Source organism: Phocoena sinus, chromosome 16, assembly GCF_008692025.1.
Source record: "Phocoena sinus isolate mPhoSin1 chromosome 16, mPhoSin1.pri, whole genome shotgun sequence".
NCBI classification, from domain to species: Eukaryota; Metazoa; Chordata; class Mammalia; order Artiodactyla; family Phocoenidae; genus Phocoena; species Phocoena sinus.
Genome location: NC_045778.1, coordinates 85204515 through 85232242, shown reverse-complemented (window position 1 = coordinate 85232242; position 27728 = coordinate 85204515). Strand labels below are relative to the sequence as shown.

Below are 27728 nucleotides of genomic sequence, written 5' to 3'. Positions count from 1 at the left end.
TACCACCAGGAGAGCCAGTAGTACTTCTGTTGTGTTTTTCAGAACATCTGATTTGTCCATTGACAGCTACCACTTAATGCTGGGAACACCTGCTTGGTGGAACCTCAGTCAGATACAGGATTTTAGCTGCAATGGATACTGGTTTCCATTGCTGTGTAAGAAATTACTGCAAACATAATAGTTTAATAAAAAGAAATGACTCCCTCACATCTGGAAGACAAAAGTTCAAGATCAGTGTCACAGGGCTGAAACCAAAGTGTCAGCAGGGCCAATCTCCAGAGACTCTAGGGGATAATCTATCCCTTCCAGCCTCTGATGGCTGCTGGCATTCTTGTGGCCAAATCACTCTATATCATCTATCCCTTGGTGGTTTCAGGAATTTCTTAAGTGTCAAATCTTCTCTCATTTATAAGAACACTTGTGATTGCATTTAGAGTGTACCTGGACAACCCAAGATAATCTCATCAAAAAATCCTTGATTTAATCTGTACAACTCTTTCCGTATAAGGTAACATACACAGATACCAGAGATTGAGATCTGATATCTCTGGGGGCCATTATGCGGTCTTCCATATCTGGGAAAGAGCTTTTACCTTTCAAGCTTATTTAATGAGCAAAGGCCTGCTGCCACAGTGTTGGACTGGTTGCACGTTAAGTGAGCCATTATACATTATCTACTATACTCCCCCAACAGCAAAATTAGTCATCTGGTAAACTCTCACCCACAGACCCAGAAGACAAAGAAAGGTATGGCAAGCCAGGAAGGGGCTCAGCCCTGACTTGGAAGAAACAAGAAGTTTAGCAACTCTTGGGACAAACACAGGGTAAGCTGAGAAGGAGGCTGAAACTGAGGGACAGGAGGTGGAAGGTGGTGGGGGGAGAAGGTATCAGAGCAATAAAAGAAGGAAAATAGGAGGAAGAAGACTCCAAAGTTTTCCAATGTGACAAGAGCTCCTGGGAAACCAAGGGCCGAGTGCTGGGGGGAAGTGGTTGAGGTGGAGGCAAGGGATCAGGCCTGGGAGAAGAGATGCTACCGGTAAGACGTGAGCATCTGCTTCAGTTCAAGGTGGAGGAAGGGAATGTGTTCCAGAGGAAATGTGCGTGTGGCTTTCATCTAACGGAATGGATCACAATTTGACATATCGTGAATCCCAAAACTTTTTTTTAAGGATTTCAATCAATTTGAAATAAAAGGTTTAAAAACAGTTCAAATGAAAAGAGCCCTCTGGGAATTCCTTGGCGGTCCAGTGGTTAGGACTTGGCACTGTAACTGCCAGGGGCCGGGATTCGATCCCTGGTTGGGGAACTAAGATCCCACAAGCTGTGTGGCATGGCCAAAAAAAAAGAAGGAAAAAAAAAATTTTTTTAATTAAAAAAAAAAATTTTTTTAAAGAGGAAAAGAATAAAGAGAAGAAAAAGAGCACTCTGGGCAGGAAATAGGACTGAAGCAACTAGTTAGTTATAAAATCAGGCTTTGTCTTTTGGAAAAGGGAAGACGACTTCACTCAGCACAGAGCCTTGGAAATCATCCCCTGAAACACTGTACCCTAATCAAGGAACTGATGGTGTGTCCTGCTAGACTTAGCCAGTGATGGCTAAGTGCCTCCCCATCCCACTGCCCCTTGAATGGACTTGCTGTTGGTATCCCATCTCTGTGTTACCACTGCCTGTTGAGTGTTTGCAGGGCAGGTGACTGGTCACTTCAGGTCACACATCTTCAGATTCAGAGCAACCACGAACACGGAACTGTGCCCAAAGAGCCTATGTGTACCTAGACCTGATACAGATGACAAGATCCTAGATTTCTGCACCAACAGCTTTATAAAATGAGATTTGGGGGAGACTTAGTAGAGTATTTTTTGTATGTGGAAGCTATGTGAACTCTGTGGCCATACAGTGGACAGTATCATACTATATTTTCCAAAGATGGTCGCATTAACATGTCCCATCCTGCGCACTCTTCTGGTCCCATCCTGCGCACTCTTCTGCAATGTGCTCTTGCAACATTTCCATCAAAGACGGAGAGTCTATTTCTCCACTCCTCAGAACTTTCATGGGCCTTGCAACTTCTCTGAATGTGAAAAGGCAGAAGTGGCACTGCGCTGGTACCAGGAGTAGCTCTGCCAAATGTTCCTTTGGAGGCAAAATCATCCCCATTAGAGAATGACTGGTCTACAGTCTTAAATTTTTCAATACATTAATATTTCTATCTGAAAAATTTCATTCACATTACCTAAGCTGATAGTTTTCTTTTCATTAGAAATTCTCTGATGTACATAAAGTTGTTTTATTGAAAACTCTGACACATTAAAGATATTTACAAGGCTTTACTTTATTCTCAGTGTTCAATGAGCTGTCTCTGCCTGATAAAGGCATTCCTACATTTCTTGCATTTTTTGTCTCTTCACATGACTTGATTTTTCCATCAATTGACTGGGGATGAAAGATGACACCACAAGGAATTGTGCTGAATTTTCTACACAATTTGTGTGAATTTTCTACACAAGGACTGGTAACTTCTCACAGAAGTCTGTCTCAAATTCATAAAATGAACTGGCCACAATGGACTGGTAGTGTTGTAAATAGATTACACATGGGAGGGCCCAACAGTGAATATTTATTTCTCACTCAGGTAAAGCACAAATGAACATTTTTTTGGTAGAGTTGGGAAAATTTCTGCTCTCCATAATCATAATCAATTTTTTCTGTCTTAAGTCGTGGTTGCCATCTCCACCCAGTGGCTCCCAAGGCAAACTGGGGTGGGGGTGTGGGGAGCAGATTTGCACTTCAGAATCACAGGGCATAAAAAGTCAGCAGGAATGCATGGAAGGTTTTTGGTTTTTTTCTTCTGACCTGGCCCGGAATTAATGTTTATTGCTTGTGTTCAAATTCTCCTGGCCACAGCTCAGTTATATGGTCCCACCCACAGTAAAGAAAGGCTGAGAAATGCAGGCTAACTGTGTGCCCCAAAGAAAAAGAAAGTGAGTTTGGGTGTACAGACAGCCAGTCTCTGCCATACATGATTTCTCCTCTGTGTGAGTCCTCTGATGTTTGCTGAGGTGTAATTTCTGGCAAAAGGTTTTTCCACATTCATTACATTCATAGGGCTTCTCTCCTGTGTGAGTTCTTTGATGTACAGTGAGGGCTGACTTCTGGAAGAAAGTTTTCCTACATTCTTTACATCCATAGGGCTTCTCTCCTGTGTGTGTTCTCTGATGTCTATTGAGGGTTGACTTTTCACAAAAGGTTTTCTGACATTCGTCACATTTATAAGGTTTCTCACCTGTGTGAGTTCTCTGGTGTACAGTGAGTTGTGACTTCTGGTAGAAAGTTTTACCACATTCTTTACATTCATAGGGTTTCTCACCTGTGTGAAGTCTCAGATGTACAGTGAGTTTTGGCTTCACACAGAAGGATTTCCCACATTCATTACATTTATAAGGTTTATCTCTTGTGTGAGTTCTCTGATGTACAGTGAGGGCTGGCCGATGTCCAAAGGATTTCCCACATTCTTTACATGCATAAGGTCTCTCTCCTGTGTGAGTTCTCTGATGTGCAGTGAGTACTGACTTCTTATGGAAGGTTTTACCACAATCATTGCATTCATGAGGTCTCTCCCTATTGTGAATCCTTTGATGAAGAGTGAGGGCTGAATTCTGGCAGAATGATTTCCCAAATTCATTACATTCATAGGGCTTTCCCCCAGTGTGGATTCTCTGATGAATAGTATGGCCTGATTTATGGCAGAAGGATTTCTCACGTTCATCACGTGCATAGGGTTTCTCTCCAGTGTGTACTTTCTGATGTTTAGTGAGATTAGACTTTTTTTTTTTTTATAAATTTATTTTATTTATTTTTGGCTGTGTTGGGTCTTCGTTTCTGTGCGAGGGCTTTCTCTAGTTGCGGCGAGCGGGGGGCCACTCTTCATCGCTGTGCGCGGGCCTCTCGCTGTCGCAGCCTCTCTTGTTGCAGAGCACAGGCTCCAGACGCGCAGGCTCAGTTGCTGTGGCGCACGGGCTTAGTTGCTCCGCGGCATGTGGGATCTTCCCAGACCAGGGCTCGAACCCGTGTCCCCTAGCATTGGCAGGCAGATTCTCAACCACTGTGCCACCAGGGAAGCCCTAGACTTTTTATAGAACGTTTTACCGCATACATCACATTCAAACATTTTCTCTAACTGAATTCTCTGAAGCTGAGTGGGATGTAATTTCTGGCAGAAATTTTTCCCACTTTGATTACATTTATGCTGTTGCTCCTGGAGATCAGCTCTGTGAAGATTCAACTGTGTTGGTTTCTTACAAAAGGTATTCCCCCATTTGTTACATCTATAGTGATTCTCCCCTATGTGAGTTCTCTCTTGGGCAATGAGAGCTGACTTACCACAGGCCTTCCAATATTTTTTATATTTGTAAGCCATCTCACCCATACGAACCATACTATGTGTAAAGAATATTGCTTCCTTGATGAAGTCTCTCCCTTGTCTGTTACATTCAAAAGGTTGCTGCAGAGTTTGATTCTTCTTCTGATGCCTAGGGTACTCAGCATATATGAGGGATTTCCCAGTTCTATTACTATCCTCCGGTTTCTCTCCAGCATGCATCTCATCAGGCTCACTAGGGAGAAACATGTTCTTACACATATTCAACATTTCTGGCTTCATTTCTGAATAGTTACCATCATTTATCATCAGTTTTGAAATATGAATTGGGCTCAAATTAAATGTTTTTCCTAAGTCAGCTGTCCCCTTAGTTGACGTTTCGTTGCTGGTGATTACAACTTGCCACAAACGTCTACCGTGATTTTCCTGGCTGGTCTCAATCATGTCATCCACAATCTGGACATCTAAAAGGAGATAAACATAATTACAGGTCATACCTTTGAATCACATATAAGTATTTCCTATGGAATGGTTTGTAAAGGTAAAGAAGTTTCTTTTCATCCTAGCAGGATATGATTCTTTAAAAAATCAGGGCTTCCCTGGTGGCGCAGTGGTTGGGAATCCGCCTGCCGGTGTGGGGGGCACGGGTTCGAGCCCTGGTCCGGGAGCATCCCACATGCCACGGGGCAACTGGGCCCGTGCACCACAACTGCTGAGCCTGCGCTCTGGAGCCCGCGAGCCACAACTACTGAAGCCCCTGCGCCTAGAGCCCGAGCTTGGCAACGGGAGGGGCCACCGCAACGAGAGGCCTGCGCACTGCAGCGAGGAGTGGCCCCTGCTCACTGCAACTAGACAAACCCTGCGCACAGCAACGAAGACCCAACACAGCCATAAATAAATAAAATAAATAAATTTTTTAAAAAAAATCAATAACGGGGGACTTCTCTGGTGGCACAATGGTTAAGAATCAGCCTGCCAATGCAGGGGATACAGGTTCAAGGCCTGGTCCTGGAAGATCCCACGTGCCGCAGAGCAACTAAGATCCTACATGCTGTGCACCCCAACTACTGAGCCTGTGTTCTAGAGCCTGTGTGCCACAGCTACGAAGCTCACATGCCTAGAGCCCGTGCTCTACGACAAAGAGAAGCCACCACAGTGAGAAGCCCACGCACCACAACGAAGAGTAGCCCCCACTCGCCACAACTAGAGAAAGCCCGCGCTCAGCAACAAAGACCCAACGCAGCCAAAAATAAATAAATAAATATTTTTAAAAATCAATAATGGGTACTGATTTTATGTGATTTTTCTCCCTAATGAATTAATGTAAGAACCTTCATTGATAGGTTTTCTAATGTCAAATCATTGGGTTTTTTGTTTTTGTTTGGTTTTGCTTAAGTTTTTTTCTTTTCTTTTAAATTCTTTTCAATGAGGAAGTATTAGGTCAAAATATTTGCTTACTGTCTAAATGTAGATTTCAGCTGACAGCTTTTCATCTACCATTGGTTTTCCATTCATTATCTCTACCTTTCTTCTTATAATTGTGGGTAACTTGTGCTAGCCCTTTTCTGACAGCTCAGCTTTGAAGATGGCATGATTTTCCTGGATAAGTTACTTACAGGATATGGGAGAGGGCCACTTGTCTGTCACCTAAACAAGAATACGGCTTAGAGAGAAGAACTTTACACCTATGTTTGTTTAGTTTTTACTTCTCCCTGGGGAACACCTATAGGCACCTGTGGGTTTTTCAAAGGCTTAATCTTTTTTTCCATGCTAGACAAGGGAGCTTTCTGCAAATTCCTAACTTAACACTATACCCTTGGCTTCTCAGAACCCTAACAAGTTCACGAAACTCTAATTCATCACTTTGTGAAACTCCTCCCTGCTGGTCTGAAGGATTTAGGTTCTGCAACCCAGCATGTGCCCACCATCTTCGAAAAGCTTTCTCTGGGTGCTTCTGAGACCAACAGCCAAGGCATTTTCACCTCACTTCATGGTGCGAGTGACTCTACTTGATAATTCACTGCTTCTGAAGATATTAACTTTACTGTACTTTACAGTTTCAGCTGTCCCTTAGTTGTATTGAAACTAGAGTCCCATGTATACTTCTCATTCTTTTTTAAAAAAAAAAAAAAAACAATGATCTTCACAAGAGAAAGTAAAAAAAATCTTAATTTCAAACTCCACTCCCAAAGTATGAAATTCTTGGTTTCACTGGCCTTGGACCCATAGTCTCTAGTTTATCCTCCCGTGTCACAGGCCACCGCTTTCCACGGTGAACAGTTTTCTGGGTCCTTCTCAGCCTCATGGTTTCTGATGTAGTGATTCATGAGACCTGTACCTGGACCACTTCTCTCATGGTCTAAATAGGTCCATAGGCCACCTCCTCAACTCCTACCAGTCTTGAGTTAATGATTTCCTAATTTGCATCTCCAGCAGTGATGTCCATCTTCTACTCCAGATTTTACATGCATGCATATGTTCCATGTCAAAATGGAATACAGTCATCTCAAACGTAAGCTCTACCAACATAAACACTTAACCTCCCCTAAATGTGCCTTCTTAACACCCTTCTGGAAACACCATACTCTTATTATCTTCTCTCTCATCCTTGTTTAACACTTTTGTGGCTCTGATTTCACTACTAAACATGTACATTTGTTTCATTTTTCTCTTTCAACAAAATATAAGCTCTATATAAAAAGGACATTTTGGGACTTCCCTGGTGGCACAGTGGTTAAGAATCCACCTGCCAATGCAGCAGACACGGGTTCGATCCCTGGTCCAGGGAGATCCCACATGCCGCAGAGCAAGTAAGCCCATGTGCCACAGCTACTGAGCCTGCACTCTAGAGCCCGTGAGCCACAACTACTGAAGCCTGTGCACCTAGAGCCTGTGCTCCGCAACAAGAGAAGCCATAGCAATGAGAAGCCTGTGCACCACAACGAAAAGTAGCCCCCGCTCACCACAACTAGAGAAAGCCCATGTGCAGCAACAAAGACCCAATGCAACCAGAAATAAAAATAAATTAATTTTAAAAAGGACATTTCTTTGATTGCTGCTGTTATCCACACATTTACAAAATTTACCAGTGTGTAAAACTTCCCAATTAACATGTTAAAAGAATAAATGAATGTACGACTAAATGCCCTAAAGAAAACAGTCTCTGAGAATGAACAAAAAGGAGGCCTATTGGGACTTCCCTGGTGGTCCAGTGGTTAAGAATCCTTCTTGCAATGCAGGGGACGCCAGTTCAATTCCTGGTCAGGGAACTAAGATCCCACATGCTGTGGGGCAACTAAGCCTGTGCGCCTCACCTAGAGAGAAGCCCGTGCACCACAACAAATTGAAGATCCCACGTGCTGCAACTAAGATGTGACGCAGCCAAAAAATAAATAAATATTTTTAAAAAACCAAAAAAGGCGGCCTACTGAGAATCTAGGGACAGTGACTAACCAAGAAAAAATTCCAAGAGGAGGCAGGTGGGCACCGGTTTTTGGTAAGTCTAAGAAAATATTCAGCAATTAACAAAAAGGGGGAGGTTTACATGTGAGAGCCATATCTGGAGACTGAATAATGCATGAGTCTGATACATGCAGACTGAAGTCTGTCCCAAGGTATGAACTTGGAGAAAACAACTGGTGAAAAAGAGCTCAGCACGGCCAACATCTGCTGTGCACTCGTCTTCCCAATCTCCCTGCTCAGTGTGCACTGACTGGCCCGGGAAACCCTGGTCTGGGGTTTTTCTTTTACAGTCCATGGTGCTGCTCCTTGCTCCAACTTGATGATCACCTCAGGCCTGGTAATGCAATGCCCTGTTGATGAGAAATACTGTAGGACTTTTGCCAAACTGTTTATGTTTCATGGGCTCTTGAAAAATGCCAACAGCACAGCCTCAAGAGTAGTGCAATGAAGGGTCAATCTGAACCTCTGACTGGAGGGGTGAACACACGTTCTTCCTGGCCCAGAATCTTAAACCTAAGTAGCATTTCATTTCACAAACAACTGTACATTTACCAATGAAGAAAAACGTGCTTGCACTTGGCAATTACTGGTGGAGTTTTGCTCACCCAGTGACACCAGGCTACTGTAGTTCTCCAGCATGACATCCCTGTATAGGGTCCTCTGAGCATCATCCAGGTCCTGTCACTCCTCCCAGGTGAAGTTCACAGCCACATCCTCAAATGACACCAACCCCTGTAATGGCACATTTTTCCTCAATTCAAGGCATCAGCCTGGGTCAAAAGAACAGGAAGTCTAGGAATTCATTCTTATGTGTGTGTTTTATCTTACACAGGATATACCATACCATGCTTTGTACTCTATATTGTGGGATAAAGAGAAATCATCATAGAAATACCCTACGTCTGTGTTAATTTAGTAGTTCTTCAAAGTACCATCATAGTTTCCCTTATAAATCTGGAATGGTCCTCATTGCCAAAGATACAAGGAACATATGAGCTGGTATGGAGACATAAGTACAAACACTTACCTGGAATAATGTGTTAGATGAACCAGGTTACACACATATTTAAGGTAGCCTGGGGTATCAAGGGAGAAAAAGGATAGTTGTACTTTGTACTGTCAGGTTGCACTTCACTGAAGAGCTAAACATGTCAGCTGTTCAGTGTGAACCACATGTTCTCATGAATATGAGGCAAGAGCAGAAGTCAAGCTGAGAGGCATAAAGAACAGATGCCACTTTAATAGAAGTACAAGCAGCACCACATCCAGGTGGGTGCTCCTGGGCTGAGATAAGAGATAAAGACAGTAAAGGTATTCAAGGAACTGATTATAAAGTTACCCTGCATTTAAATATATGACCTAACTCCATCAATAAAAAACCTTACGTGCTCACTATTTTTTTTAAAAAGTATGTACACATGCATCGTAGAATTTTCTTCTTATTACCTAAGGAATTGCTTATGTCTACCCAAGAGTGAACATGACCCACTTCCTAAACAACAGGGAGTGAATAATGAGGGGCTGCTAACGAGAGGTAAGCTACATAACCAGATGTGCCCTTTAACAGTCATCATCCAGCAGGAGAATGGAGAAGGGCTTAAGGGAGAATCAGAGGAGAAAAAACCAGAGGGAGGAATGACCAACTATACTAGGTAACAGAGGAAGATGAATACAGAACAGGGGACTAATTCCAAAACAGAAAAAAAGAAAAAGAATTTGGTACTCATTTGCTCTGAGAAGGTGAAGGGAAAGTTTTACTACCAGACTGTCTGCACAACAAGCTGGTAGATACTAGCGCTATAAACTGATATTGGGATAAGGACAAAGAATAGGATTTGCAGAACAGACACAGATCTTGGACACAGCATGTTTGAAGTTTGAAATTTCTGTGGTCAAATATGTGAAGATGTGCAACTGGCAAATGGATATATGCTCTTGAGCTCAGGAGAGAGATACAAGATGAAGAAAAGGATTTAGGAAACAGCAATATTTTAGTGGTAGCTGAAGCCATCAGAGTGAATAAAATTGCTCAAACAGAACATAAGAGATTGAAAGGAGAAAATGAACAAGTATGGTGTTTTAGGAAACACTGATATTTACTGACAGAGAAAGAAAAACAGACCATGACAATGGAGAAGAAATTTTTAATTATTCTAGGAATAGAGAAAGCCTCAATATTAAGAAATCTATTAATACAACTCATTATATTTGTAGTTCAGTGGAGAAAATTCTAGATGCTAAGTAGACGTCTATAAAAATACCCTCTCATTTGTAATAAAAAAAAACTTAAAAGACGATTCACGGGATTTTTCCTTAACATGATAAACGTGTATGTCTTAGCCACAAGTGAAAGCCAGCATCACACTTATGGGGAAACATGCAGAGCAAGGATGCTTCATCACCATAGTTACTAACACTGTACTAGTAGTGTCAGTCAACACAATTAAAGAGAGAAAAACAGCACTGAAAATGATGATGGTTCCCATATAATTCATACTTGGAAAACTGAAGAGAATCACATGACATCCAAGTACATCCAAGTACTCCACATAGGAAGATTTAATAAGTTAGTAGCTTATATAACTAATATAAGGCTTTTATATAAACCTTCATATACATGATACTCACACAACCACAATAACAAGAAGACAAAACACCTAGCAATACATTTAACAAAATAATGTACAAAATTTATGAGGCGGGGAAAAAACCCTGAAGGATACAAAAAAGAACTAAACAAATGAAAAGACACACCATGTTCACGGATGTGAATGAGTAGCACACATCATGGCAAGCTGATTTAAAAGTTCATGTGGAAAATTAAGAATAAACATGTGGTAGGTTATATTTCTGTCCAGCTAAATTCAGTGCCATAGACTGGGTGGCTTAAACAACAGAAAACTCTTTTCTTACAATTCTAGAGGCAGGGAAGTCTAAAATCAAGGTGCCAGCCAATTCATTTCCTGGTAAGAGCTCCATTCCTAGCTTGCAGATGGCTGTGTTTCTGCTGAGTCCATATATGGCAGGGAGGGAGGGAGAAGGAAGGAAAAGATCTCTCTCTTCCTATTCTTATAGGGCCACTAATTCTATTGGAGTAACGGCCCCACCCTACGACCTCATTTAAACTTGATTAAATGCATTGGGAGTTAAGGCTACAGCATATATATTTGGGGGGAATATAATTCAGTTCATAGCACTCCTTGCAGTGCCCTTCTCTGTAAAAGGATGTATATATCCCCTTGCACTGGAACTCACATATAAACAGATTTGTAATTCCCCACCTGTCTTGCTTTGACCAATGACATGTGAATGGAAGCATTACTTCTAAACAAAACCTATTTAAGAGTCACACAATGATCACCGTATTTCCCCTTTACCACGTTCATCCTCAGCAATATGACAGAAAGAAATACTCCTCTGTCTGGGATGCTGCATGATGCTGAAAGGAACAAAACTAAAGCCGACCCATGAAGGACAGGTAACAGCACTGAGAAAGCAACCTTTCTTCCTGACCGAACTGGTAACTGAACTGGCACCAAACCAAACAGAAACAAACACCAGCAATGGCAACAAGTAGTGCAAAGAAACTGTGAGGATGGTGTTACTTAAGATAACTGGTAGTTATATACTTACTGTTACTTAAGCCACATGAGTCATACTTCTTAAATCAAATAATGTTTACCTCATGAACTTAAAATCTTAGAAAAAGAGGCAGGAAATCAAAATGTGAGTAGTAAATCTCAACTACTAGTCACCGCTTCTGATAAAGCAATATAGGAAAATGATGAGCTAAGGGGAGGAAAGAAAAAACAGATTGCAAGGAGGGATGAAAGAAAATAAGCAGAAGCTAGAAATTGGGGTCTTGTAGAGTAGGAAAACTCTCAAAACATTTCTTTAGCTTTTATTGTGTTAAGGCAGAAAAAGTTGCCTCTTTCAGTTCTTACAGAAAAAAATACAATGAGAAATACTTTAGGAATCAAAAGTAATTGTACTGAACTGTATGGCAAGTAACAAATGAAGAATATAACTATGACAGTCACTGTTAAAACTTAAGAATGGCTTGAGCTGGCGCACAATAAATTCCTTCTGCTGCACAAAACGGCAAAGACTAAGGATGAAATACTTAAGAAAACAACAAAAGCTTACAGTCTAAAAACTATATAGATACATGAATACCAAAAAAAAAGAAAGGTATGTCTCAAAAAGCTCAAACTGGCTGAAATCAAAGATATAAACCCAACTGTATTTTTTAGGGTTGTACTGTCAAAAACCAACCAAACTGAACTAAAAAGTACTGACAGTTTAAGATTTAAAGAGGCTGCTTGAGACTATCGACAAGAGGCATATCAAAAAAAGCAGCCCAGCCACCGAGGAAGGCATATTTATTTTTTTATTAGTTTTTAATTTTATACCTAATCTTACATTATTCCACTTTTATTGAAGTATAATTGACAAATAAAATTATATATATTTAAAGTGTATAACCTGCTGATTTGATAAATGTATGCATTATGACCTGATTACTACAATCAAGTTACTTAACACACCCATCACCTCACCGTTACCCTCTTTGTGTGTATATGTGAGAACACTTAAGATCAATTGTCATGGCAAATTGCAACTAAACAATAAATTACAAACTATGGTCTTATAGTCACCATATTGTACATTAGTTCCTCATAATTTATTCATCTTATAATTAGAAGTTTGTACCCTTTCACCAACCTTTACCATTTCCCCCATCCCGACAACCACCTAATGTTCTAATGTTTTCATGAACTCAACTTTTTAAATTTTTCCTTCCACAGTTAAGTGATACCGTAAAGTACCCTTTCACTGTTTGGCTTATTTCACTTAGCATAATGCCCTCAGGTTGATCTATGTTGCTGCAAATGGCAGAATCTTTCTTTTTAATGGATAAATAACATTCCCCTAGATATATATACCACATTTGCTTTATCCATTCATCTGATGACTGATACTTAGGTTATTTCTGTATCTTGGCTGTTGTAACACTGCAAGAAACACGGGTGTTAAGATACTTCTTTGAGATACTGATTTCATTTCCGTCAGAAATATTCCCAGAAGCAGATTTCCTGGATCACACAGTAGTTCTATTTTTAAGGTTTCTTATTGTTTCTTTCTTCCTATCTATCTATCTATCATCTATTTGGCTGCACTGGGTCTTAGTTGCAGCACGCGGGATCTTTGTTGCTGTGTGCGGGATCTTCACTGTGGCATGCGGGATCTTTAGTTGTGGCATGTGGGATCTAGTTCCCTGACCAGGGATTGAACCTGGGCCCCCTGCATTGAGAACACGGAGTATGAGCCACTGGACCACTCAGGAAGTCCCTATTTTTAAGTTTTGAGAAAACCTCACATTGTCTTCTAAAATGGCTGTATAAATTCCCACCCTAGCGTAAAAGGTTTCCTTTTAACTACATCCTCACCAACACTTGTGATCTCTTGTCTTTTGGATACTAGCATTAAACAGGGGTGAGGTGATATCTCATTGTGGTTTTGGTTTGCATTTTCCCAATGATTACTGACATTGAGCACCTTTTCATGTACATGTTGGCCATCTGTATGTTTTCTTTGGAAAAATGTTTATTCAGGTCCTTTGCCCATTCTTGACTTGGTTATTTTTTCCTATGAGTTGTAATAAATGCCTTACATTTTGGATATTAACCTCTTATCATATATGACTTGCAAATTTTTCTCATCTCACGGGTTCCCTTCTCATTTGGTTGAGTGTTTTCTTTGCTGTACAAAAGCTTTTTAGTATGATGTAGTCCTACTTGTTATTTTTGCTTTTGTTTCTTGTGCATCTGGTGCCATATCCAAAAAAATATTGCCAAGTCTAATGTAGAAGCTTTTTTCTGTTAGGAGTTTTATGGTTTCAGGTTTCACATATAAGCCCTGAAGTGTCTTGACTGATACAAATATCTTTGTTTAACCTGATAGCTTTGGGTCACACAGATATCCTATGCTAAAAATGTGATTAATGGTGGGAGGCCTTGTTATCAGCACATTTTATGAGCTCAGTCTATGGAGGGACTAGAGATTAAGGTCAGCCACACAGATGGTCAACCAGGTCTACATGACAGAGCCCCAATGCAAGCTGGATATCAAGGTTCAAGTAAGCTTCCCTGTTTCTCCACATTCCACGCACACTGTCAAACCCTGCTGCTGCGAGAAAAAGGCACCGTCCACGTGGCTCCACTGGCAGGTTTTTGGAACCTTGCACATGAAGACTCCTGGACCCTGCTTTATGTGCCTGATCCCTTAACTGATTTTAATCTGCATCCTTTCACTGTACAAAACCATAAACATGAGTACAACAACTCTTTTTTTTAATTTATTTACTCATTTATTTAATTTTTGGCTGCACTGGGTCTTCACTGCTGCATGGGGGTTTTCTCTAGTTGCTGAGAGCGGGGGCTACTCTTTGTTGCGGTGCACGGGCTTCTCATCGCAGTGGCTTCTCTTGTTGCGGAGCACAGGCTTCAGTAGCTGTGGCTCGCAGGCTCTAGAGCGCAGGCTCAGTAGCTGTGGCTCGCGGGCTCTAGAGCGCAGGCTCAGTAGCTGTGGCTCGCGGGCTCTAGAGCGCAGGCTCAGTAGTTGTGGCTCGCGGGCTCTGGAGCGCAGGCTCAGTAGTTGTGGAGCATGGGCTTAGTTGCTCGGCGGCATGTGGGATCTTCCCGGGCCAGGGCTCAAACCCATGTCCCCCGCATCAGCAGGTGGACTCTTAACCACTGCGCCACCAGGGAAGCCCACAACGGCTTTTCTGAGTTCTGTTGAGTCCTGCTAGTGAATTACTGAACCTGAGGGTGATAACGGGGATGGTAAAGGGCATGAGGGCGCTCTGGGGACCAGACTTTGGACAAGCAAGAAACATCAGGTAACTAACTAGAACAAGGACCACGATAATCAAATTGCCTAAAATCTGAAGAAAAATGTATCAGATAGAAATCTGGGTATATATAAAGGAATAAAGAGCACTCAAAATGGTACATATATTAATAAATATATAATATATATTGTATTATGTAATATATATTGTATAATATATTATGATATAATATTATTTTTATGTTCAAACTCCTTTAAAGGTAATTGACCATATGAAGCAAAATAAGAATGCATATGGGGGACTTCCCTAGTGGCGCAGTACTTAAAAATCTGCCTGCCAGTCAGGGGACACAGGTTCGATCCCTGGTCCGGGAAGATCCCACATGCCATGGAACAACTAAGCCCATGCACCACAACTACTGAGCCTGTGCTCTAGAGCCCGCAAGCTACAACTACTGAGCTCACAGACCACAACTACTGAAGCCTGCATGCCCTAGGGCCTGTGTGCTGCAACTACTGAGCCCATGTGCTGCAACTACTGAAGCCCGCACACCTAGAGCCCAGGCTCTGCAACAAGAGAAGCCGCTGTACTGAGAAGCCTGTGCACCACAATGAAGGGTAGACCCCGCTCACTGCAACTAGAGAAAGCCCGTGCGCAGCAACGAAGACCCAACGCAGCCAAAACAAAAGAATGCATGTGGGAGTAAAAGGTATGCCAACGATATCACAGAAGCTGGGAGGAGAAAACTTTTGAAGTATACTGTTTTAAGGTTCTTATATAAATGGTATCTTATTTTAAAGTAGACTATGATAAATTAAAGATGAATAGCACAAACCTTACAGTAACTGCTTAAAAAAGGTGTAATAAGCCAAAAAACGAGCTCACAGGTCACACAAAAATAGGTAGTAGCCACATCTGACCTGTATGCCATAATTTACTGCCCCTTGTCTTGGATGAATTATTCCCATGGAAGAAAGAACTGAGTTGGGATAGTAATAAGATTGGGAGACTTAAGAAAGCTGACCAATAGTCCAGTGGAGAGAAAATGACCCTATGATAAAGACAGGCCAGATAAACTAGTGAAGATATATTTAAAAATATAAACATCATAAATGTAGCATGGCTTGTACGTTAATGGCAAAGTAGCTTGACCAGACTAACAATGTGCAGGAAACTATTATAAAAGCTGGACAAGATTTATAACACAGTCGCCTAAAGGCACTAGAGAACAACGAAAAGTAGGCAGAAACTAGATTTGAATGATCCATTAAAGGACAAACTATTTTGCAAGTTTATGGCATTTTACCAGAGGGCAATCTTCAATCTGCAAATAGATCAAGAAACTGAAAGCTGAAGCTTTACTGGCTTAGGTGTCAGAGGGCATAGTTCAGGGCTGCCAACAAAACTGAAAAACTCAGTGCGGGTTGGGGGGTAGCCCTCGGAGAGAAGCAGCAAAAGAACATAATGTACCACATTTCCACACAAAACCAACCACAGTTGTTGGCTGACTGCTAAGCTACACATATGTGGAAGACCTCAGAGGGCCCAACAAGAAAGCAGCCTCTCAAAGCTGAAGGAAATGAATGAAGAGTCAGCTGCTGGTCACTATAAGAAATGAAGTTTAGAATTTGAATCCAGCCAAGTTAACTGCCTTGTAGAGCAAAATCACTCTTCAGAGAAATACAACAGGATCCAAAAACTCTTGCAACGTATGATTTACAATGTTTAGTACATAATTCAGAATCTCAACACATGTAAAGTAAGAGGAAAATGTGACTCATACTCAAGAAGAAAAACAAAAAATGACCATAAACAATCACTAGAAACTAATCCCAAGGTATCCCAGATGCTGCACGTCGCAGAAACATAGTTAACCCATCCATAAATACATTCAAGTACTTAAAGGAAGATAAAAAATAATGTATTGGTGGGGGGGAGGGGCAATATCAGTACAGAAAAACAAACTAGAAAAACAATTAAATGGAAATTGCAGAGCTACATACTACAGTAACAAAAATGAAAAACTTTCTGATGAGCTGAACATTGCACTGGAAACAGCAAAAGAAAGCCAATGAACTTAAAGACAGATCAGTAGATATTTTCCTATCTTTTTGAGAGAAAAAAATTAAAAGAGGCTAAGAAACAATCTAGAAAACAGTCTAACATATACGTAATTGCAGCACCAGACAGAAAGGAGAGAGAAAGAATGGAACACAATATGTATTTTTAGAAACAGTGGCTAAAACCTTCCCAAATTTTGTGAAAGACACGAATTTACAGATTGAAGCAGCTCAATGACCCATGATCAGCTTAGATTCAAAGAAAACTACTCTAGGGACTTCCCTGGTGGCACAGTGGTTAAGAATCCGCCTGCCAACGCAGGGGACATGGGTTTGAGCCCTGGTCCGGGAAGATCCCACATGCCGCAGAGCAACTAAGCCCGTACGCCACAACTACTGAGTCCGTGTGCCACAACTACTGAAGTCCACGCGCCTAGAGCCCGTGCTCCACAACAAGAGAAGCTGCTGCAATGAGAAGCCCGCGCACAACGAAGAGCAGCCCCCACTTGCCGCAACTAGAGAAAGCCCACGTGCAGCAACAAAGACCCAACACAGCCAAAAATAAATTAATTAATTTATAAAAAAAGAAAAGAAAACTACTCTAGGCACACCAGTCACACTGCCAGTATCCAAAGGTAAAGAGAAGATCTCGAAAGCAGCCAAAGGAAAAGATCCCACTCAGGTACATCTGCACATGAATGATAGATGACTTATCAGAAACCGTGGGGAACGCCTTTATTATGCTGAATGGAAACATCCTTCAAGCTGTAATTCTACCCAGTGAAACTATGCTAAAAATAAAGATGAAATAAAGACATTTTCAGATAAAGATAAACTAAGCTAATTCATCATCAGAAGATAGCACTAAAAATGATAACGGACATTCTCCAGGATGAAAGAAAAAGATACCAGATGTTAACCTGAATCCACAGGAAAGAATCAGGATCACTGGAAATGGTAAATGTGTGGGTAAATATAAAGGATTATATATATATATATATATATATATATATATATATATATATATAAAATGACTCATAATGTATGTAGACTCAATATGTAATTGTACTTTTGTTTTATACATGTGTATTTACATGTACTAAAAGTAGAAGTACTACTACTAAAGGTCTCTACATTTTATGTGAAGTAATGCACTGCTCCTCTAGTATATTCTGATAAAGACTCATACTGTAAGCCTTACAGTAACCAATAAAAAAGCAGTGGAATGAAGTGCAGTGTATTAATTTGACAGGGCTGCCATAACAAAGTAGCAAAATGGTAGAGCCACTCTAGAAGACGGTTTGGTACTGTCTTCAAAATTAAACACACACTTTCAACACATGATCCAGCAAGTGCACTTCTGGTATTTATCCAAAGGAACTGAAAACGTATGTCCACATAAAACCAGTACACGGATGTTTGCAATAGCTTTATTCATCAACTGCCAAACTTGGAAGCAACCAAAATGTCCTTCCGTAAATGAGTGGATAAACTGTGGTACAACCAGGAAATGTAGTATTACTCAGTGCTAAAAATAAATGAGCTATCAAGCCATGAAAAGACACAGAGGAAACTTAAAAGCATGTTAACAAGTGAAAGAAGCCAATCTAAAAAACCTACATAACATGGTTCGAACTATATGACATTCTCTAATAGGCAAAACTATGCAGACAGTAAAAATACCAGTGGTTGCCAAGGGCTACGGACTACAGAAGGGTATGAACAGAAGGAGCACAGAGGATTCTCAGGGCAATAAAACCACTCTGTATGACTATAATGGCGAATACGTACCATTACACACTTGTCCAAACCCATAAAAAGTGCAGTACCAAGAGTGAATTATAATGTAAACCGAGGACTTTGGGTAATAATGATATGTCTGTGTAGGTTCATGAATTGTAACAAATGAATACCTGATACTGATAATGGGGAGGGAGCGCCTGGGGGCAGAGAGTATACTGGAAATCACTGTATCTTCTGCTCAATTTTGCTGGGAACCTAAAACTGCTATAAAAAAATAAAGGTCTATTTAAAAAATGTGCAAAAAGGATAAACAAATGGCCCATACACACATAAAAACATGCTCAACATTGCTAGTCATTAGAGAAAAGCAAATCAAAAGCACAGTGAGATATCATCTTATGCCCATTAGGATGGCTATTATTTAAAAAACAAAACAAAACAGGAAAGAACAAGTGTTGGCAAGAATATGAAGAAACTGGAAACCTTGTGCACTGCTGGTGGGAATGTAAAATAGTGCAGCCACCACGGAAGACAACATGGTGATTCCTGAAAAAATTAAATACAGAATTACAACGTGATCCTACAACTTTACTTCTGGGTGTATAAGAAACAAAGTAAAAGTGGGAACTAGAAAAGATATGTCTACACACATGGTCATAACAGCATTATCCTTTATAGCCTGAAGGTCGAAGTAACCCATAAAACCATTGATGGATTAATGGATAAGTAAAACGTGGACATACATATAATGGTAATATTATTGAGACTTCATAAGGAAGTGAATTTTACCATGCTACAATATGGATAAACCTTGAAGACACTACACTAGGTGAAATACGTCAGTCACTTAAGGACAGGCACTGCATGATTCCACTTATATGAGGTTCTCAGAGTCATCAACTTCATAGACACAGAGATTAGAGTGGTTGCTGCCAGGGGCTGGGGGAGGGGAGAATAGGGAGTTAGGGTTTAATGAGTAAAGTTTTTTTTTGTTTGTTTGTTTTTGGCTGCGTTGGGTCTTCAGTGCTGTGTGCGGGCTTTCTCTAGTTGCGGTGAGTGGTAGCTACTCTCTGTTGCGGTGCACGGGCTTCTCACTGCAGTGGCTTCTCTTGTTGCAGAGCACGGGAGAAGGTGCTCAGGCCTCAGCAGTTGCAGCATGCGGGCTTCAGTAGTTATGGCGCATGGGCTTAGTTGCTCCGTGGCATGTGGGATCTTCCTGGACAAGGGATTGAATCTGTGTCTCCTGCATTGGCAGGCAGATTCTTAACCACTGCGCCACCAGGGAAGTCCCGAGTAAAGTTTTATCTGGGGAGGATGAATCTGGATATTCTTAGTGGTGATGATTACACAACAGTGTGAATAAACTAAATGTACTACGAGTACTGGACTGTACTCTTAAAAATGGTGAAATTGCCAACATTAGCTTATGTATATTTTATCACAATAAAAAAATAACCAACAATTAGGAGAGCTCTGCTCCACAGTCATAGTTATGAATAATGCACACATGCACTTCTCCCTATTCATTTTTAAGTGATTAACTGAAATAGCAGAAGAATTAAATAGTCTTTAACAGGGTTTGGAAAAAGGTCATTTTTGAACTAGCAACACACAATTATATCATAATAAAAGCGACAGAATCACTGACAAATTTATATAGATGGAAGTTTAAAATTACAAATATCTGTAACCCTTGTTTTTAGACTTTGTGTAACTTTGTCCTGACCCTTGTTCAAAATAAGTCTGAATAACTCCTGAATTCTTTCTCCCACTGGACTCCTAAGGCTGTCACCACACATGCTGGCCAGTAGCACAGCTCGAGGGGAATCTAACCAGATCACAGCAAACACATCCTTCAGGTTTTGCTAAGGATGACAGTTCCAACGTAAAAAAGAAAGTTACTGTGTTTGTTGGTGAGCAACAATGCAGACATCAGACGAAATTAAAGGCACAAACAGAAGTAGCAGGACTTTACCTTAGATGAGATTAAAGCTGAGAGAGAGGGAGGGGTCCAGGAGAAATCCCATTTTGGTGGTTTGACTCACTGGCTCCATGAAAGTAGCATCATATGTATGGGAAGAAAGAAGAATGTGGTTTTCATTTTGGATTTGTTGAGCTTGTGATACCTTCTGGATAGCTACAAGAAAGCATTCAACAAGGAGCTGAACCTATGTTCTAAAGGTAGGGAAGAGGTCCAAGCTGGAGAGAAAGAGGACTGTCACATCACAGAGGGCCAAACAGGTCAAGGAGAACTGCAGCATGTGAAGAATGGGGCCCAGGTTTGAACACCTGGATGAGCAACGCTCAGGAGCAGAAGAAAAAGACAGAAGAATTCGGGAATAAACCATCAGAGAGGCCACAATAGAAGCTAATGGCCGAGAATTTCCAGGAGATCATGGACAGTAGCTTCAATACGGCAGAAGGTTCAAGTAAGGCAAAGACTACAACATATTCATTGAACCTAACTATAATTTAGGTTATTGGTGAGCTTGAGAAGACATGAATTAAGACCATGTTGAGTAGGTTAAGCTGCAAAAGAGCAGTGGAAACATTTGCCAGAAAATATAGCCTTGAACAGTCTGCTATACAACCTGCATGCATAGACTAGCGGAGAGAAATGAGTTACTTAAAGGACCTGCAGTCAATTCAATCCTCCAGACATTCCACGTTTTATCCATGCATCAAGTAGGGCCTTCCAAAATCTGTCTGGGACCACACACTTTTAGCAACTCCAGAAAAACCTGATTAAGCAACTTCTGCTTCAGCACTAGGTAAGTGTCACCATTGCAGAATGCATGAAGTGTTTATTTCCAGACTGGCAGTGAAACACTGTCCACTCCATCATCTATGTGACCAATTAAGCCACTGTTCACACATCTGTGCATGCAAGTTCTCATGTCTCAAGGGAACGTAGCATGCTTTCTTCTAAGGGTCCATTGTGATCAGAGAACAGTTGTATCTGTGTTTTTGCCATTGCACTCACCTTGGACCACTCTAAGGTCATATTACCCGCCTATATCCACATGCCACCTTTATCTTTTTTATGTATATTGCCCTGAAGCTGAATCTTACTTAGTTTTACTTTTCCATTTTACTTTAAGGACCCTCATAAAGCTCATATAGTAAAATATAAAACAAGTTGAGGAAAAAAAACAACTCACCAGAGATGTATTCATTTCCTGCTGTTCTTAGAAACACACAGAGGACTCTGGAAATAGAGCTGCGAGAGAAGGTGAATGGAGGGGCATCAATTTTAATTTTTTAAAATGCTTATTTAAATAATGGTTGTTGCTTTATTTAAGCAATGGTTGTTGCTTTATTTAAACAATGGTTGATTCTCCGATTTAAACAATGGCTGCTTCTCCGCATTTATTTCCCTGTGAAGTTCCCTACAACTGATGTGGGCTCTGCCATTTGTCTTGCTTTGGTTAAAAGGACATAGGATACAGCAGAAACTAACACAACACTGTAAAGCAATTATACTCCGAAAAAGATATTTTAAAAAAATAAGGACATATGATGCAAACACAGATGAAAAGCACTTTTCCACTACAGCTTGCCTTCTGGGGCTAGCCTGTTAGGGACATGTGGTTTAGCCAACAGCCAGCACAAACCACCAAAAAAGTAAATGAAGTCATCTTAGATCAAAGAGCCTCAGTCAGGGCACCAGATGACAACACGAACATAGGAACTGACCAACTAAACCTAGCCCCAAAATGCTGAACCACAGACCTAGAGATTGTCACACTGAGTGAAGTAAGTCAGACAAGGACAAACATCATATGATATTGCTTATATGTAGAATCTAAAAAAAATGGTACAAATGAACCTATTTATAATACAGAAATAGAGTCCCAGATGTAGAAAACAAACTTATGGTTACCAAGGGGAAAAGGACAGGGGGAGAAATAAATTGGGAGATTGGGATTGACATATACATACTACTACATATAAAAGAGATAACTAATAAGAACCTACTGACAGCACAGGGAACTCTACTCAATACTCTGTAATGACCTATACGGGAATAGAATCTAAAAAAGAGTGGACATATGTATAACTGATTCACTCTGCTGTACAGCAGAAACTAACACAACATTGTAAATTAACTATGCATCAATAAAATTTTAAAAAGTAAAAACAAAACAAAAATTTTAAAAAACCCAAAATGCTAAACTTTGAGCAAATCTTTTTTTAATATACTTATTTATTTATTTATTTTGGGCCGCGTTGGGTCTTTGTTGCTGCGCGTGGGCTTTCTCTAGTTGTGGTGAGCAGGGGCTACAATTCGTTGCAGTGCGCGGGCTTCTCATTGCGGTGACTTCTCTTTGTTGTGGAGCACGGGCTCTAGGCACACGGGCTTCAGTAGTTGTGACACGTGGGCTCAGTAGTTGTGGCTCACAGGCTCTAGAGCGCAGGCTCAGTAGTTGTGGCGCACGGGCTTAGCTGCTCCATGGCATGTGGGATCTTCCCAAACCAGGGCTCAAATCTGTGTCCCCTGCACTGGCAGGTGGATTCTCAACCACTGTGCCACCAGGGAAGCCCCCAATGTTTTTTATTATTTTTTATTATTTTTTAAGTCAGTAAATTTGGGTTGGTTCATTACTGAGCAAATGCTAAATGATATGTCTAAGTCCCCAAACTCAATGTTTTTAACAAAAAAGTCTTACATTACATGCTGAAAAACAACCAATAGAACTTCACAACACATGTAGAACTTCTGAAAGGAAAACAAATGTCACCTGGATGGACCTCAGTAAGGTTGTTGCACTAAGAGACCACGTGAATTTTAAAAAGCAATTGTGTGCAGACCAGAAAACTATGTTTTAACTTTTTTACACCGTAACATGAGTCTGTTAATTTTATGGGGGCATATGCTGTGTTTTATTTACATTTTTAAAAAATCAGTTTGGAGCCAATTAGAGTGAAGTGTGATTCACGCTAATTTTAAACAGTGGAAAATAGGCTTCTGTTATTGTGCTGTGGAATTTATGATTATCAAGCACAGATTTCTGATGTTAAGTAGGAAACACTTGTATTTTGAGTCCCCGGAGCTCACTTAGTCCACAGAAAGAATTAGGGAAAATGAGACAGGCATGTTTAAGTCAAGGTCTTCTAAAAATTATTTGTTCTTAAGTTGACTGCATTTCTCAAAAATGGTGTCAAAAGTAAATGTGTTTGACTTAATGGTGGCAGAGTGGATAATATTATCCAAAAGTCAAGATGCCTGATGTATACAAAAAATCACGTGAGCCTGGCACATCACTCATGTCCTCAAATCCTCTTTCCTCTCCTCCACCCACACCCCGCTCACTCCCCAATCTTTCTCATAAGGCAGACATACCCTGACAAAGCCTTCCTGAACTAACAGAAAGAACTGCTAGGAAGAGCAAGCATCAGCATACCTCCAGATACCAAACTTGACGGTATAATAGGCTTGAGAGAGCTCAGATAACAGAAACAGTGGGAGTAGAATGAAGGAATGGGAATATTTAGGGAGCACCATAGACAGATTCTCTCAGCTGTGACAGCTTATCCCTCCACCCCAGACCACACCCTCGGGACCTCTCCAATAAGTAACATTTCTTTTGGCCTCTGCCTACCCGCCTCAGCCTAGCTCAGGTCTCCTTCTGAAAGTCGATTCGGACCTTCCATTATCACCCAGTCTTTGACAACTTCGGGAGGAAGCAGCGTCACCCATATCTCGTTCACTCTGCGCAGAAGCGTCAATAATTGCATGGCCCCGCAAAGCTAGAATCTCCTCCTTTCCGTGATTCTTCTGCCTCTGCTCTGAAGCGCTAATAAGCGGGTTCAGGTTTCAGGGGTTGTCTTTCGTTCATAGGGCGCCTCCCCTTCATGCTTCACAATAACTACCTTGTTCCAAAGAAAAGGGGTCAGTCATTCAGAGCCCAACGATCCCCCCTGGCACTCACGGTCCCTAGAAACTAGGTCTTGTGAAAACTGTAAACGAAACCTGGTGCTCAGCAGGCTACACAGCGCAGGAAGGGACCCGACACCTCACCTGCTGAAAAGACTCCGAGAGACCCCAGTAACAACTACCACACAGTAAGACTCCTCATGCGCTTCACACTGATTTCCCCGGGAATCGGGGGCAACTCGCTAGTCACAGGTGAGCAAACCGAATGTCACAGAGGTTAATGACATCGCCCAGGAGGCTTGCTTCGGCGGCACAGCTGGACAATGCACGCAGCCCGCAGCCCACCCACGCTCGCTCGCGTGGTCTGCAGACCCGCCCCGGCCTCACAGTCACCTTGGACTCCACCCCCAGGTCGCGAAGCCTCCGGAGGCGGGCGCCCGGCTGTCCGCAGTGCACCGTCTTCTGACCAAGCAACACTCGAAGCACGGCCTGAGCCGGCCCTTTCCAGCCCTGGACCAGCGGGTCCTAAGGCCACAATCGCCTCCCGGCCCCTGCCCAGGCTGCGGCCCGCACCTGCGCCTCAAGCCGCGCCGCTCACACCCGCCGACCTTTACGCTCCCACCGAGTGGAGCAGCATCCCCGCCCCGCCCTGCGTCCCCGCGCCGCAGCCGCCTTCCACACTTGCACCCACCTTCAGGGACCCAGAAGGACAGCCAGCGCGCGGGCGCAGCTGCCGTAGCGCGGTGGGGCCCGGACGTTCCGGACGGACGAGGGTGAGGTGGGCGGGGCCGCACACGCGCAGGAGAAACCCGTAAGACTCCATCCCAGAGGCTCCTGCGGGAAGGCGTCCTTGCGTGGAGAGAGTGCGTGTCCCACACGCGTCTCCGTCCGTCGGCGCCGTCGGGGGCCGTTTTGTGTATGGAGGGGTAATGGGTCTTGCTGCCCTGAGCCCCGGATGTGATGGATGAGACTGTGTCTCGACCCACGTGCAACCACGTGGAATTCTGGTTTGTTATTAAGTCCTAGTTTAAGAAACTGAAAGAGAGGTTGTGAGACGAATGGGTAAATTCTTATGGGGGCCGAGAATCCGATGATACTGTAAGTTAGCTTTAATGTTTTTGTTAACTATAATGGCATTGCGGTTATGGATCCCACGTCCTTTTTTTTTTTTTTTAACAGTTGCATACTACAGCATGAATCGTGAAATATCACAATGTCTGTCCTTATTAAAGTACGTAAACCAAGATTGCAACTGTTGTGACTTTGTTAAATTAACACTTTAAATGTATATCCTGTGTGCGCGATATTGTTGAACCATAGTTTGCTTTAATTACTTTAATTAGTTTGACACAAACTTTTATGGACTTTGTGTCAACAAAGACCACGAGGAAACGTGAAATAGAAAATTTTATTACACGTAGGTCTATGCGTGCCTGTATGTGCCACAAGAGGAGTTCAAGACAGGCGGTGTGGATGGGAAAGGGACAGGGCATGCTGCTTGGGAGGCTCTGGGACATTGCAGTGGTCGCAACGTGACACAGCGATGGGAGTCCTGTAACTCTTTGTTCCGGCAATGCTGGCCCTTTGAGTTTACCTTGTTTTTTGTCCTTGGAGTGCCACATTTCCCCCTCTCTTTATTTATAGGGCCAATCCTTTGGCCCTGTTGGACACCCTGCTCATGTCTACCTATCTGCCTAGCTCCTTCTCAGGCGTTCCAGAACACTTTTTGTTAGGAGAAGAGGCAGGGGCGTCGTAGGGGCCCTGGGTTCCTGATGCCTGCTCTCTGTCAGAGTATTATTCCTAGAGAGGGGGTGGGGACTCCATGGGATGTGATGGAGGTTTGTTCAAGTGTTGTCTGGGTGTTGACTGGCCGGTATTCTTGTCACCTTACCATCTGGAGGTTCATTGGTTGTATTCTAGAAGAGACAAACTTAACAAGGAAGTTAAAAATGCATGGCCCGAAGATCAGTAGAAGTAGGAAGGCTGCTATAGGACCTAGAAGAGGAGTTAGCCAAGAGAACCAGGACCAGATATTAGTCTTGAGATCCCACCAGTTGAATCCCTCTGAGACTCCCTTCATATAAAACCCTTTAGCTCTTTCGATAATATTCCGAAGTTTAGTTTGAATTTTGCCCAATTGGTTGACAAAAAAAACCAGCAATCCTCCTTTAACATTGCACAGGTCCCACATTGTTTAACCATTGGTAAGTATAAAGCTCTCCTATTCTGTAAAACCAGTCCTGCTAGAGAATTTATTTGTTCTTGTAGAGTGTTAATTTGAGCTGCTGGGTAGGCAATCTGTTGTGTAAGTTCAAGAAAGAGCTGTCGGGCAGTGAAAATAAAGTTTAAAAGTCCAGATGAGCCTGTTTCTATCCCAATGATAATCTCTAGGACTGATATCACATTGAGGGCTGCCCGCTTTTGTTTACGTGATTGAGAGTATAAGGGAAGTGGGGTGCTGTCATTTATAAGGGTAAGATTAGGAATAATGTATGCAAGGGTACAGGTCCCCCGTCCAGTTGGCTGGAAGGCATAAATAGGCATTGGGTCCGCAAAGGAAACAGGTGCGATTTGTAGGGGCTAGGCAGACGTCTAAAGTGATGTTGAAGTGGGGCTCTCCTAAATGGGTGCGGGAATGTTCTATGCCCTCACAGGTAGTAGCTAAAGTCATTCCAGCTAAAGGAGAGAGGCAAGCAACCTTTGAGGGATGAGAGGAAAAGTTATAAGCCCAGTTGAAAGAAGGAATAGTAAGGTTCCACCCTATGTCATAATCCTCAGATGTCTTGAGATTTTTGCAGTCTTCTTGCTTAATATTTGAGGGTTGGAACCAAAAATTGTGGTTATGTTAGGGACAACTTGGGGATGGGGTGGGACTTTAGCTAGAGTAGTCTTCGTGGTGGCTGTTAAGGCCATATTTACTGGTGTAAATGATAAAGTAGCTTTAAGTTTTGTTAAAAGGTCCCAGCCTAACAGAGGTGTAGGACAGGCCGGGAGGACTAGGAAAGAGTGTGTGAATAAAGTATTTTCAAGAGACAGGGTGAGGGAGGTGTAAAATGGCCATAAGAGGGTTGTCCATCTATCCCTGTTGGGAGGATCGAGGAACAGCGAGTGGGACCAGAGAAGGAGGTCAGAGCTGAATAAGTAGCCCCAGTGTCAATCAGACACTGATAGTAGCCCCTGCCACATCCAGGGTTACCCGGGGCTCCTCCGGTCTTATGGGGAACGTAGGGGCCTGGAGGTTGAGCCCCAGGCACCTTCAGTCGTCTGCACCCAGGAGCCCCAGATCCGGAGCACAGTCCGCTTCTCGTTCCTGATGGCCACCTACCACCGACAGGGGAAACTGGCCTTGACTTT

At 42.1% G+C, this 27728-nt stretch overlaps 1 protein-coding gene and 1 pseudogene across 1 annotated transcript; both read right to left on the bottom strand.

The window, feature by feature from the left end:
- Positions 1 to 2290: 2290 nt before the first annotated feature.
- On the bottom strand, positions 2291 to 3824 carry LOC116741356 (zinc finger protein 2 homolog; the record flags this gene model as incomplete). The annotated part of the gene is made up of 1 exon (XM_032607616.1): positions 2291 to 3824. A coding segment is annotated over one exon (915 nt), but the record flags the coding sequence as incomplete, so codon positions are not given.
- Positions 3825 to 5990: 2166 nt separating this feature from the next.
- LOC116741355 lies at positions 5991 to 25153 on the bottom strand (annotated as a pseudogene).
- Positions 25154 to 27728: the final 2575 nt, after the last annotated feature.